This window comes from Pinus tabuliformis, chromosome 6 (genome assembly GCF_031772625.1).
Source record: "Pinus tabuliformis cultivar Carrire ecotype Pingquan chromosome 6, CPIR1, whole genome shotgun sequence".
NCBI classification, from domain to species: Eukaryota; Viridiplantae; Streptophyta; class Pinopsida; order Pinales; family Pinaceae; genus Pinus; species Pinus tabuliformis.
Window position 1 is genome coordinate 116,673,986 of NC_142292.1, and position 13,927 is coordinate 116,687,912.

At 34.5% G+C, this 13,927-nt stretch overlaps 1 protein-coding gene across 1 annotated transcript in view; it reads right to left on the reverse strand.

Annotated features, from left to right (window-relative positions):
• Positions 1 to 7,133: 7,133 nt before the first annotated feature.
• The window catches only part of LOC149257620 (leucine carboxyl methyltransferase 1 homolog), a 320,644-nt gene continuing 313,850 nt past the window's right edge, over positions 7,134 to 13,927 (reverse strand). Inside the window, exons 12-13 of the mRNA XM_089414464.1 lie at positions 7,391 to 7,429; positions 7,134 to 7,262 (exon numbers count right to left, since the gene is read on the reverse strand). Of these exons, the coding sequence (XP_089270590.1) occupies positions 7,227 to 7,262; positions 7,391 to 7,429 (75 nt within the window). The 3' untranslated portion in view covers positions 7,134 to 7,226. The remainder of the gene's footprint in view (positions 7,263 to 7,390; positions 7,430 to 13,927) is intronic.

Genomic DNA, 13,927 nt, shown 5'->3' on the forward strand with positions numbered 1-13,927 from the left:
CGGTAGCTCTCAACTCGAGAGGAACATTTAGCTCTTCTAATCTATTCCAAAGGTTGTATCTAGGAACCGTATCGAAAGCCTTTCTAAAGTCCACAAAGCAACAAAATAAATTGGATTTATCATTACGACATTCCTCCGCAATGATCCTAAGCGTAACAAGGTGGTCTGTTGTTGAGTGATGCCTTCTGAAACCTGCTTGGCCTTTAGCCCGCTTACCTTCACTTTCAAGCCATATGCTTAACTTCTTTTCCAAAATACTACCATATAACTTGGCTAAGAGAGGGCTGATCATAATTGTTCGATAATTAGAGGGGTTATTTGTATCCCCACTTTTAAAAATAGGGATAATGAGGCTCTCAGTCCAAGGTTTAGGGAACCCTTGCTTGACTGCTTGATTGAAAAGCTTGTGGATGTGGGGGATGAGGACAGGACCTCCAATTTTTAAGATTTCCGCTTGGTAACCTTTAATGTCCTTAGCTTTCCCATTAGCGAGGCGATTAACCCCAAACTTAATGTCTTCTAAAGAGAAAACTTCTTTCGTTGTGAGAAGGGTTTCCAAATTATCCATGACATTTGGAGATTCATAAAGCTTTTTAAGATAGGAATTCCAATCGTGAAGAGCAATTTTATTATTATCCTTAGTCTTCCTAGTTAGAATCTGCCTCCAAAATTTCTTAGGAGCTACCTTAGAGAGGTGTAAGAGATTCTCCTGTCTTTGACGAATGTACTGCCTCTTTTTCCTTTTAGTTAGGGCTTTGTATATTTTTATCTTGTCCATTTTAAGATATTCATCAACAACTTCCTTAATTGCTCTCCTTGCACTTTTACAATCTTTGTCATACCATGGATTGGTTTTGTTATTTCTTTTATTATTTGAAACTTCAATTGAGAACTTGTTAATAGAATATGAGAGGGTTGTAGTAAAATTATGATAGAGGCCTACTATGTTGTCTATATTAGATAAAGGAAGCAAATTAGTTTTTAATTCATTTAGAAAGAGATCATTTTTATTTCTATCAAATATTAAGTTCTTTTTGCTATAAGTATTATTTTCTATGGGAACTCTATGCATGACAAAATTGAGAGTTATAAGTAAAGGCCTATGATCAGAGTCAGGTTCGTGGTCGTTTAAGATGTCAAAATTTATTATTTCGTTGTATAATGGGAGATCGGAAATAACGTAGTTTACCACGCTGCTACCAAGTCCATGGATGCAGGTCATCTTGCTAGAATTGGGCCACTTCTTTAGACCGTTGCAAATTATGAGATCCTGAGCACTACAGAGCTTGACTAGCTCTGACCCAAACAAATTTTCCCCAAGATCTTCAGAGTTCCTTTTGTACCTGCTAGCCAGAGTAGGGTCTTCGTCTAACCAAAGAGGATTAGGGTTGGAATGATTGCTTAGAATAATAGCTTGGTTGTTTGAAGTTCGAGCATTAAAGTCACCTATTAAAAGGATATTACCGTCATTCCTTAGGCTAGAAATATCATTCTCTAAACCATTGTAAGGGTTAGTTTTATCTAGATTCTTCTTCTTATAGAAGTTAGAATTAATGGGGGGAAAATAACATATTGCTATGTATGACTTTTTATTATTAATGTCTTTGATTTCTATCCAACTATATTGGTTGTGAGGGTCGTTTTTATAAATCCTAACATGGGGGGAGATGTTCTTCTTAATGTAACAAGCTATTCCCCCAATGCCTCTACGGGAGGATCGCTTGTTCCAGGTAGACCATAGCGTAAAGCCATCTATGTTAGGGACCTTAGATTCTTCGTGCTCCCAAGTTTCAACAAGCAAAATAATATCAACATCATTTGAAATCCAACTTAGCTTGGGGCCTTTGTTCCATGGGAAGCCCCGACAATTCCAAGAAAGGATCCGAAGCATGTTTAATTGCTATTGATTACTATCTTTTTGGTTTCTATCTCGAATAAAGGCTTTTCTATTTCTGATTATTGCCCATTTTCCTTCCTTTCTAGCTTCTTTTACCTTTTGAACCTCCTTTCTTAATTCTGCTTGGTCTTCTGGAATGAGATCTTCATTTATGAATATTCCCGTTCCTTTTAGACTTGAGGTTTTACTAAGTATGTCGTGCTTATGATCAGTGGAGCTCACCTTTATGCGGATTAGTCTTCCTTTATTCTCGGTTAATTTCCCCAACCTTGTTGCTTCTGTGAGACACAATGTTTCAATTTGTAATCTATTATGTAGTTCTGTCTGGGCTAAGGCTAAAGTATCATCATCTACTTCCTCTTTTAAACCGAATATTATAAGGTTTAAAACCCTTTTGTTACGTTCGTGGTCTAATTCTATTAATTTTTTCATTTCAACTTTAATTGGTTTGATATCTAACTTATCTACCACATTATTTAGGGTGAGGCGGCTATTAACTTTTTCTTCTAGTTCTTTAATCATGTCTTTCATTTTAAGACTCTCTAAAGTATCAGCATCTCCTTGCTGGGATGGTTGGTTAGTATCTTGGTTATGTTTTTCTATAACCTGCAGTCTAGTCTCCATTGCTTCCATTTTATTCTCTAGTAGTTCTATTTTATTTTCTATTTGTTTTTGGATCGTGTCTTCAAGAGATGCAAATTTATTTTCCAGCATGGCTTCTAAGTCTTTTTGTAGCTTGTTTTCTCTTTCTTCTTTACGTTTCTCTAAAGACTTTATATACTCATAAAAGCCTTGTAGAGTAACTGTGCTAGGTCTTCCCTTGGTAATCTTTCGTAACTGTGGTGAAATATTCATACTTGAAATTATATGAGCAAATATGTATTAGAAAAAGAAAAAGGTAAGGAATGTGTGCACCTGATATCAGAAAACCTGACTGCAGATCGCCTGTCTGCCCTTGGTAATCTTTGGTAACTGACTGCAAATCACCCATGCCCACCACAACCCGCAGACTCTTTCACCGAGCCTCAGAGCACTTTCACCGAAGAATATATAGAGTATGTTTTTAACTCTTTCACCGAGCCTCATAACTCTTTCACCAAATAATATATGCGAAGAATATATAGAGTAAGAATATATGCGAAGAATATATAGAGTATGTTTTTAACTCTTGCCAAGAATATATATATATATATATATATATATATATATATATAATTTTGTTTTTTTTTTTCCAAATTTTTTTATGGTTTATGATATAATTTTTTTTTAACATTTTTTATTTTTTATTTGTCTTTTTTATATATATTTTTTATAGACAATTATTTCATGTGGATTGAAAATTTAATTAACGATGTATAAATATGTAGAATATCGAAAATGCAAAATATCAACCTTCTTCTTTAAATATGGAAATCATTAAAAACCCCACTACAAAAAAAAAAATTAAAAAAATAAGAACTAGAAAATATGAAGAAGAAGATCACTTCCAAAATTATTAAATTTACAAAATAATTATTTACATTTCATACATTAGAAAATTTAAAGTCAAAAAATAAGTCTTTTAAAAAAAGGGTTACGAAATAATTATTTACATTTCATACATTAGAAAATTTGAAGTCAAAAAATAGGTCTTTTAAAAAAAGGGTCTAATGCAGAATAACCATTTTTTTAAATTAGCATGAAAATCACTACCATTCTAAAATGCAATGTACATAAAAAAAATGAAAGTGCAAAAAACTATGCTCTAAAAAAAACGTGTGTTCTGCATCACCCATTTTCAAAATCGGATCACTTTTTTGCTATCTCTACAAAACGGGTAACAGTATCAGTTCCCGTTTCAAAGTTTACATTGTTGAGGGTTGAACTTGACATTTTGGTGGCAATTTTGTGTCTTAGTCTTAGTCTTGGAAGTCTTATTTTTGATGTTATTCTATAAGAGAAGGATTGGTTGGGTTTTTCCCCTTATGGGGTTTTGCCTTGGCTTGGAGCCTAAATTTTTGTGTCTCTCGCTTTTTTGTGATCTTTATAATTTCTTGGAAGATTGAATATTGTATAATTGCTTGATGTAAAAGACTAAAAAGTAACAAGAAGAAGATTAACATTCACTAATAATTATCAAGACAGTGGAATCAAGTCCTATCTACACTCAACTTGGTTTCTCAACATGTAGCTCACAATTTGTTTTCTGCCTTCATATAGGAACCCATAGTTATAGACAAGAAAATAGACCTTAGATGAGGTCTTCCTCAATGTTGTTCCCTTTACCAAAGCTTTCCAAGAGTGATTTCAATGTCCTATACTTCACATAAGCTCTGAGAGATTTCAAGTACAATAAAAACAAGAACTAATTTTTGAAACATTGATAATTACTTCAAATAGTGTAGATCTTCTTTTAGAAATTCCATTTAATCATTAAGCATTTGCACTTCGGAAATTCAACCATAAAAGTACAAGGACAATGAAGATCACAATGCACAAAGAGAACACAAAATCTACCCTGGGAAAAACCACTTGGGGGAAAACCAAACAACCTTTTCCTTAGAGAAATTCTTTAGTTCAACAAAAGATACATCTAATGCAACTTGTCAACTCTAAGGTCAAACAAACCAACAATACTTATGGTCAAACCTAGTCAACATCCCTCAAATTAAGTCTCCCAATATGCCCAATAACTTGCTCTGATATGATTTTCCCTAGGCCGAAATTCAACCTCCAGAATATGTCTAGAAACTCAACCTGTCAAAATTTCGGCTACCCAAAATATGTTGACCATAAACTGCCCAGAAACACACGTGCAAGCTAAAAGAAAGTGATGTGAGAGAGAGAGAGAGAGATGATCTTTGTCCTTTTTGTCCTTCTTGTCCTTCGCTTGGATTCCCAAAGATTGTCTTTCATGTGTGAGGTCGAATGGTGCCTTTGTGGATGACATCAAATGCCTTTATATAGTGTTTTGCCTTCGCAAATGGGTATGTCTCTTCACGAGGGCCGACTTGACTATTTTGGAGCAAAAAATTCAAAATTCAAAATTCGAAATTTTCTCTTTTAAATCTGACATGAAGAACATGTCTTATAATAATTCTTTCAAGACAAAAATATTAAAAATGCCATGAAGAACATGTCCTACAAATTCTTTATTCATTACGGGGGCTAGAATATAAATTATGAAGATCAGCTATAACTACAACAATTCAACAAAACCTTGACCCCAAAAGCTAAAACAAAAGGTAGGCTTCCAAGAACCAAAAAGTAGGAGAGAGAATATAGGTATGGTGAAGGAAAGTTTAAAATGAAGGGTCACTTGAAGCAAATCTAGAGTTAAATAATGACTATTAAGAAGAGAACAGTAGGGAAAAGGATCCACATGAAAATGGTACAAATTTTGAAGAAATATCCAAAACCAAGAAAAGAATAGGTAGACTACAATGGTAAACAAGAACAAAAACTGTAATGAAAATATGGACTTGCAATGTTTAGAAGGGAAACTATCCACAAATGACCATAGAGAGAAAAAAAACGTTAGTGTCTAGTCTCACTTCAAAAATCAAAAACAAAATGAGACTTGATAAAACCAAGAAAGAAAACAAGCAGCTTTGATGTGTTTTTCTTAATACAAGTTTTGCTATTGTTAAAAAATTAAGCTACCATTCAAGGTTAGATGTTTTAAATGCAAATCAATAGTTGTCATAAATGTTTCTCAATGTAAGAATACTCCATAAGAAGACTGAAATGAGAATATGGACTCACCCTGTGTAGAAGGCAAGCTATCCCCAAGAACTTGAAGAGGAAGAAGACACCGCAGTCTTATTTCATTTCAAAGATCAAAAACAAAAGGAAGAAGTATAAAACCCACGCTGGGAATAGATCAACTAAAAAAGAAAACAAGCAGCTTTGATGTGTTTTTTCTTAATGAAAGTTTTTGCCATTATTAAAAAATAGACTAGCATTCATTGTTAAAAGTTTAAAATGCAAGTCAATAGTTTGTCAAAAATGTTTCTTAATGCAATCATGCCATAACGAAGGCTAAATGAATATCTGAACTAGCAGGTTTGTCGCATGAATTCATTTTACTCTCATCTGGGTTCCATGGGTTTATTCTAGCTCTACCCTGTACACAAAGTATATGTCTACATTTCATATGTTACAACAGCACACAAGGAAATAAAACTGTTATCTTGGGGAAATAAGTCTTAAAAAGCTGCAAGTATCTTCCAACGTTGCATTCCTTTATATACATTTTATCAAATCAAATACATAAGAATCCCTCTTTCCCCTTTTCCACACCATGATACTAGGAAGATCCAAAGCACTGAGAAAAATGACCTTGTATCATTTTAGAAAAGTTCTACTATATGGATCCCAACTATAATAACCCCATTCATTCTAGGATCTCATGGAGATTATCATCGGCATTACTGGAAGAATCCATGATGGCATGTATTATAAAAGTCACAGGATTATACATCATATAAGTAGGACGGCTTAATACTGTCAGTGAGATCCCATTTCAACAATTAAAACATGACCGTAAATCCATTAGTTAAGCAATTTGATTTGAAATATATATAAGTTAGAACTACTCACTAATCTTGCAGCAAATGATTACTCCTAAAGGTCCAACTGCGGTCGAACAAGAATGCTACTATCATGGTTAAAAGCACATGATGCCTACTAACTCTTTGCATTGCATCATCCACAAGCTTGTCATAAATACTTGACAAAATTTTATTTTCTGAAGTTACCAATTCCAACTCTGGCTAAAGTTGCACGAGATGCCAAAAACACTGAACCACTTGCCTTCATTTAGAAGTTTGTCTAGCATGTATATCATATATATCATCGGTTACTCAAGAATTTTCTTAATTGGCAATAGTTTGCTTCAGCAAGCAAACCATACGGGATTATCTTATAGGGATCACAAGGCCTGCCATTTCACACTTCAGAATTAGTCATTTACAATCATTCCAATCTTCTTAGTGCAGTTACAGTTGAGTCATCAAAAAGTAGCACCGAAACCCAGCAACTTTTATTTTAAAATCAATGTCAATTCAGAAAATCGTTTACTTTCCTCTGTGCAAATACAAATTTCTAGGAAAAATGTCAAGTTCTGAACAACTACGCAACATTCAGAAGATAGAACTAGAGTTTCTTTCGAGTTAGAATTGATCCCCGTAAAACGTCCTTGACAAAAGTTCTAAAATTTCAGCATGTTATTACCTATCACACAAGTGAATTTGAATTAAACCCTCTCCGTTTCCACAGCTAAACTGTATTTACCATACTCTGTAGAAGATTTGCACTGTAAAGATAATTAAGTTGCTTATCCAGTAGACTACGTGTTGGAAAAGCCAAAATTTTTGAACAAGCCCTGTTGAACATGCAACTAAATGTCAGTCAGTGTTAAGGATTCAATAACTAGTCCAGTGCTTGAAACTAACTCAAGTTTTATATATGTGAGCATTTCTCATGCATGGTGTTTGCATTCCCGAATATTACCTTTGGATCTATGATCCCATAAGCAATACAGTAATGCTCCTGAAGATCACACAACAGTGAATAATATAATTATTAGAAAACAAGTTCCAGACAAAACAAATTTGAAATTTCTTGTAGTGCCAAAGTAAAAGGGGCACTGATTTCAAAAACTATAAATTTAAAGAAGTCTTTGCATCATCCTACTTGTGACCCAACTTTGGACCTCAAGTGTGGTTTCAGTAAACCATTTCTTATGCAGTACAGAGTAACAGATGTCAATGGTTAATATTGACCCTACCACATGTTTCTCATAGATGAACCAATACATCAAGCCCTTTCCAAAATAATGAATCAATGAATTCTAAAAGGTTTTCAATAAACGCATGACCCCTTTATTATCAAAAGAATGAAAAGGGAAAATATGAGAAGAAATTCATATATGTTTTTCTCTGAAAGTGAGTTCTTTATCGTAGCATCTATTATAAAGAAATTTCCTTCCAATATTTAGTACTTTTGCATCGCTTTGGTATTGCAACATTAAGATACTGAATTGTTCATTCCCTTACAGATTTTTCTGTGTTTATTGTGCCAATAATTGACAGAATTTCTATCGGAACATTTCTTCATATCTCCATATGTTCAGAAGCAACTCTTTTGTTTCAAAATATTGCACAACTACTGATAGCCTGCAATACGAATAGCAATTAGAAGCTTGCTTCCTCTCCCTACTCCAAACAAACCTTATGCTCTCAAAACTTAAAATTTAACCAATCCTAGGTCTCATCTATTTCTTTCTTAGACAAACTAGAGCATCAGAGTTGTCTTGCTCATGTGTCAAGGTTGCTCCTCTATTAAAATAATCTTAGGTTGGATTGCAACTACCTTAGGAGTTAGAACCCACCATAGAGGATTGTGCCACATCAGTCTTTAGGTCTTCCCCAATCAAAGATGGATGGGATCATTCCTTAGTGACGGCTTGTTACCCCGCATGCTAGCAAGGGTATGTTATGAATATAATTCATAACAAGTAAATAAATAAAATAAATGTAAATATTAAATAAATAAACATTGATTATGTTAAACAGTCATTAAGTTAAGTGAAAAAACATGTCTAAAAGACATGCGCTGTCACGAAAGGACACCTGCTTAGGTATATATATGCGGGTCCTCATTGTAACATTCATCACTTATACATTTTATATATATTAGTAAATTATTATTTTAAATACCTCGTGTATTTTAACATATTAAGTCTTCAAGCTATCAGTTATCTTGCTTCAGCCACAGTTTTTATGTTTCAGTGGTATCAGAGCCATGGCACACAATATAATGATGCGAGTCTTTGAACGTTGTTCACCGCACAATGTGCCATTACATTCACGTCCTGAATGCGTTGAGCAGTTTAGTAAAATTCAAGAAGCATTTCAGCGTTTAAAAAAATCATACGCAGAAGTTAAAGCATGTTGAAAGGAAATCGATAATAGGGAAGATGATAGCGACCATAAAGAAGATATTGATAATGATGAAGAAGAAGATTATGTAGATCAAAATGATGATCCAGATGAAGATGATGTGGATGAGGACTATCTTGAGAAACAAGAAAGATGCGAGGCCAAATTTCTGTGGGAATCTGAGATGATTGAAAGTTTAAAGCACGCTGAATTAGATGACAAATCTTCTAAGTCAGAAGGAAATAGAGAAATTACATTGGAGATGCCTACATATGTATCTAACACTACACCAGACACTTACTCCTTGGTCCACACAAACATTCCAGGTCTAGTGTATAATTGTCCAGAGACAAGTGAAGGCAAGGTTGTTGTAGATGGCCTGGGGTACCAAAAGTATGATGCCAAACCCAGTTTGAATCACAAATATATGGACACAACAAAAAGTTCGAAGATAAAGGAATGTTCAGGGAATGATTTGAACAAGCCACAAACGCTGAATATGATAGTGCCTGGAAATGAAAACGGGACTAGCCTCTTTTTGAGAAATTAGCGAAATAAAAAAGTAAGAATGGATCCTGATAAGCTTCAAGAGGTCTTGTTCGTTCTTTTCGAAAAGCAGCCACTTTATAAATTCACTGAAATTGTAAGTCAGACAGCCCACGTGACACCATTGCGCGCCCTTGACTCTGTTTCCTTATCAACAACTTTGTCCAATGAAATCTCCTTAGCTTGTACATCGTCAGTTGTACCATATCTGCTGCCGCCATCCATTCCGTTGACCATCGATATGAAGCCAATTAAAATAGCGAACACCCAAAAATTGTGCCGGTCTGAAAAACCGTGCCTTTTGGAACCACGATTAGTTAAGTTATATTTACACCATTATATAAATTTCACATATTTCAATCAAAGGAAAATAAGAATTCCTCTCAAGAAACCTCTTTCTGCATCGATTTTATACCATAGTATGGACGAAAGGAAGGCGCAGGCAAATTTGAATTTCGAAGGAGAGGAAGACTGGGATGTTGAGCTGATACAAGAGTTCGTTCGCAAAGAGGAGGAAGCCATTGCTGCCATAAAAACAGCGACACAGGATCAGGCATTTTCGCAGCAACTAACGAACTCTAATTTTTATGGCTTCAACTTGGCCCATTCGCATCGTTTTTTATTGCTCTGCACCTGCACTGTCCAACGCTCCACCCATCCAGCTCCCCCGTCCACACTATTGCACTGTCCACAGCCAAAAGCCACCGCATTCCTCTACACTACTCCACACCTTCCACCGCAATCCTCTACCACTGTAACCGTAGCCATATTCCATGGTTGGGACACAGTAGCGAAGCCGCAAATCCATGGGCACTGTTCCCACTACGACAAAGAATCTGCAAACCTGTTAAACCCGATAGTGTTGTCCATTTCCAAACAATGTGCCCCCAATCAACGACAAGAGGTGGAGTATGGCACTGATTCGTACGTGGCCCTGCAGGCAGCAAATCGGTTCGGTGCACCGGTTCGTATCGGGCAATACATAAGTCAACGGACATAATGATGTTTCACTTATCAAAATATAAACCAACATATATAGTCATACTATTAATTTAATTAATTAAAAACTATTTAATTAATTAAATTAAAATAAAAAATATTATTATTATTTAAAAAAAAATTATATTAAAATAAAAATAAAAATTTGGAGTTATTTAAAAAAATATTAGAGTTGAAAAAAAATAAAAATTATAGTTATTAAAAAAAATATAGTTAAAAAAAAAAATTCTTATTAAAAAAAATAAAAAAATAAAAAAATAGACATAACCCTGGGTTCAAGAGTAGAAATAACTCTGGTTTCAAAATAGAGCTACTAGTGAATTATAGAAGCTAAGGTACCAGTGGCGGCGAGTTTCCATATGCCGAGACAACAACTACAAAGACAATTGCCAGCAATATAGCTTTGAGGACAAAGCTTCTGAAGGAAGGGGCTATGTTATGAATATAATTCATAACAAGTAAATAAATAAAATAAATGTAAATATTAAATAATTAAATATTGATTATGTTAAATAGTCATTAAGTTAAGTGAAAAGGCATGTCTTTTACAAAAGAACACCTGCTTAGGTATATATGTGCGGGTCCTCATTGTAACATTCATCACTTATACATTTTATATATATTAATAAATTATTATTTTAAATACCTCATGTATTTTAACATATTAAGTCTTCAAGCTATCAGTTTTCTTGCTTCAGCCATAGTTTTTATGCTTCAAGGTACATATGAACACTTTGCAATTATTTTTTACAGTATTTATCACCACCATAGTAAGCCCAAGGTCACAAGTTAAAAGCAATGTAAAAGCCATGTGAGGCCCTATATTAGGTATCCTAGACCTTGTGTCTTCCCACTGAGTTTGTATCTTGTTGTTTTGGTTGGACCATGGCTAGTTCCTTGAGGTTTACTTCAGGTTCCTTTCATCTTGTACAAGATTGGAAGGCCTTAGGTGATCTTTCTTGAGGACTCATGGTTTTGTGGAAGCCTTCATTTGTAGGGGTGATCACCGATGTATGGGTTAGTCCAACGCGTGCTAATGTGCACCTATGCCTTAACCACATGGTTACAATCTATAGGGTCTATTGTCGCACAGAATGTCTAGGCACCACGACAGCGGCTCAGATCGGAGGCTGTCACACTGATCCCCAATCTCTTCGTTTAAGTTGTCTCCCTACAACAGGTTAAGGGGGGTAGACCCTACAGAAATGGAATGAAGGAGAACTAGTTGGGAACCAACTAGTTCGGGAGACAAAGTGAAATGATCAAGTATTTGATTAAGATTTAGCAAGACTTTAGGATTTGATTAAATTTAAATGATTGATACCAGTGCCTTATAGAGTCAATAATCCTGCTAGGGAAATTAAGACCAAGTAATCGATTAGCAACCATTGCTTAGATGAATGACTATCTTATATGAAATGCAGATTCTAAAACTAATGTGAGATGCAAGAATCTTGGTTCATTTTAGTTTAATGCCTATCTAAGTTTAAACCCTTCGATCTTTTCTATATTGAACCTGATTTCGTAGTAAGTGGCAGAGAGAAGATAAAGTGAAGCACACTAAGTTGTGATTACAATACCTCTCCTGAAAATCTAACATACTCGGTGCCTCCAGCGCTACAGAGAGTTGTGGCTCTGATGACTGCAAGGTCACCATTTTAAGTACTATTAAAAGCAGGCTTCTCAAGCAAAGATGGATGGGTACCTATCTCTCTATCGACCAAGCTTATGCTTGAAAGTAAATTTTAATTATGCAAAACTAACTTAATATGCAAATGCATGATATGATAAGATGAAGATAGACTCGAGGATTAGAAACGCTTGTATTGAAAAAGCTCTTAATCACCAAAATGAAATGTTCACTTTACTAGATGAAGACTTAAAAGATAAACCCTTTAAAATATCGCAATTAAACCACAAGCTTACTTCAAATCTTTTTTGATACAGTTATAGCTCAAAGAGAACAAAAAAAATCTTTACAATCTAATATCAATGCCAACAAAAATACTTGGCTTCGGAACAAAAGATATGCAATTTATCACAATTTTATGATAGAGTACTTTGATAATTGTGTTAAAATTTGGGTCCCAGAGGACAAGTGGTTCCCTAAGGCTTTGATCTTTGGCCTAGGGAAAAGTGTCCAAATTTATTTGTACTTTTCTCCTAAAGTGACTTTATAAGTGGTAAAGTCAATTTAATTTAAAAGTGACTTTATAAGTGGTAAAGTTACATTCTAATTTAAAGGTGACTTTATTAAAGTCAATGAAGAATTAGAAAGTGAAAAAGTGACTATGGAAATAAAAGGATAAGTGGGTCTTTATTTAAGTGGATGAGTTAAAAAATAGAAAGTGAGAATTAAATGCACATTTATTCTCATCCCTAGATCTAAATGAATCTCAGCCATTAGATCTTAGGGTAACCCAAAAGGTCATTTAGAGAGTAAAAGGAGAAGAGAAGAGAAAAAGATCAATTCATTCTTTCATGAGCATTTGAGAGAAAGAGAAGAGAGAGCAAGAAGAAAATTTCTGAGTAGTGAGGAAGTGAAGGAGAGCAATAAGAAGACATTTCAGCAAATCTGGGTAGAAGCATTTATTGACACGCATCCCAAGGCAAAACCGTATAGCAGGAGAAAAGCACAAAAATTGAGGAAAAGGGACAGCAATAAGGGAACAAATTTCGAGGCAGGTTTTGGGCATGATTTTCGAGGCAGTCGTACTATTGAAATCTGCATGCTCTGTTCTGGGCACGAATTTTGAGCCAGGCCGTACAACATTTAATGTTGCTTTATTGATGGAAAAAATTATGTTTTGGCTAATTGGCATGATTTTCAAGGTGGAGTTCAAGCACAAAAATCGAGATAAGTTGTAATTTATGGTTGCTGAAATTTTTACTATGTATTTCAGTTTCTCTGTAAAAGCATTTTCAGAAATAAAGAAGAGCTCTCAAACTGGTTTTCCCCAAGAGTTGTAGGGGGTTTTTCTAGGGTCACATTGACTAAGTCTAAAAATTACTGTGTTATTTTCTGTGTGTGGTTGTCATAATTTTGTTGTGTTTTATTTCTGCAATTTCAGCAGTTGAGAAATCTCTAAATTTGTGTTTTCAGAAAATAGTCATTTCCATATTTTAGAATTTTTATTATGCTTGGATTTAAAACTAAATGCATGGAGTGATAAGAAAAACCAATAACCCGAGTGGGGGTTGAAATTCTTCAAATTGCTCGAAGTATTCACAAAATATTTAATATGCAATGGACATAAAATAATTCAAGCAATTAATATCAGTGTTGTGAAAATCGCGATAAAATCGCGATTTTATCGTTTTATTGCGCTTTTTTCGATAAAACGATTTTATCGCGATTTTTATACGAATTTATTGCAGGTAATTTTTTTTGCATGATTTTTATGAAATTATCGCGATAAATTCGAATTTTTCGCGATAACAATCGAAATTATCGTGGGGGTATCCAGCAGCGAGGTTTTATAATGTTTTTTTTGGTTTTTTTATGAAATCATTCGCACAGTCGGGGCAGCGATGTTTTATAAGGAATGCTAAATGTTCGAAA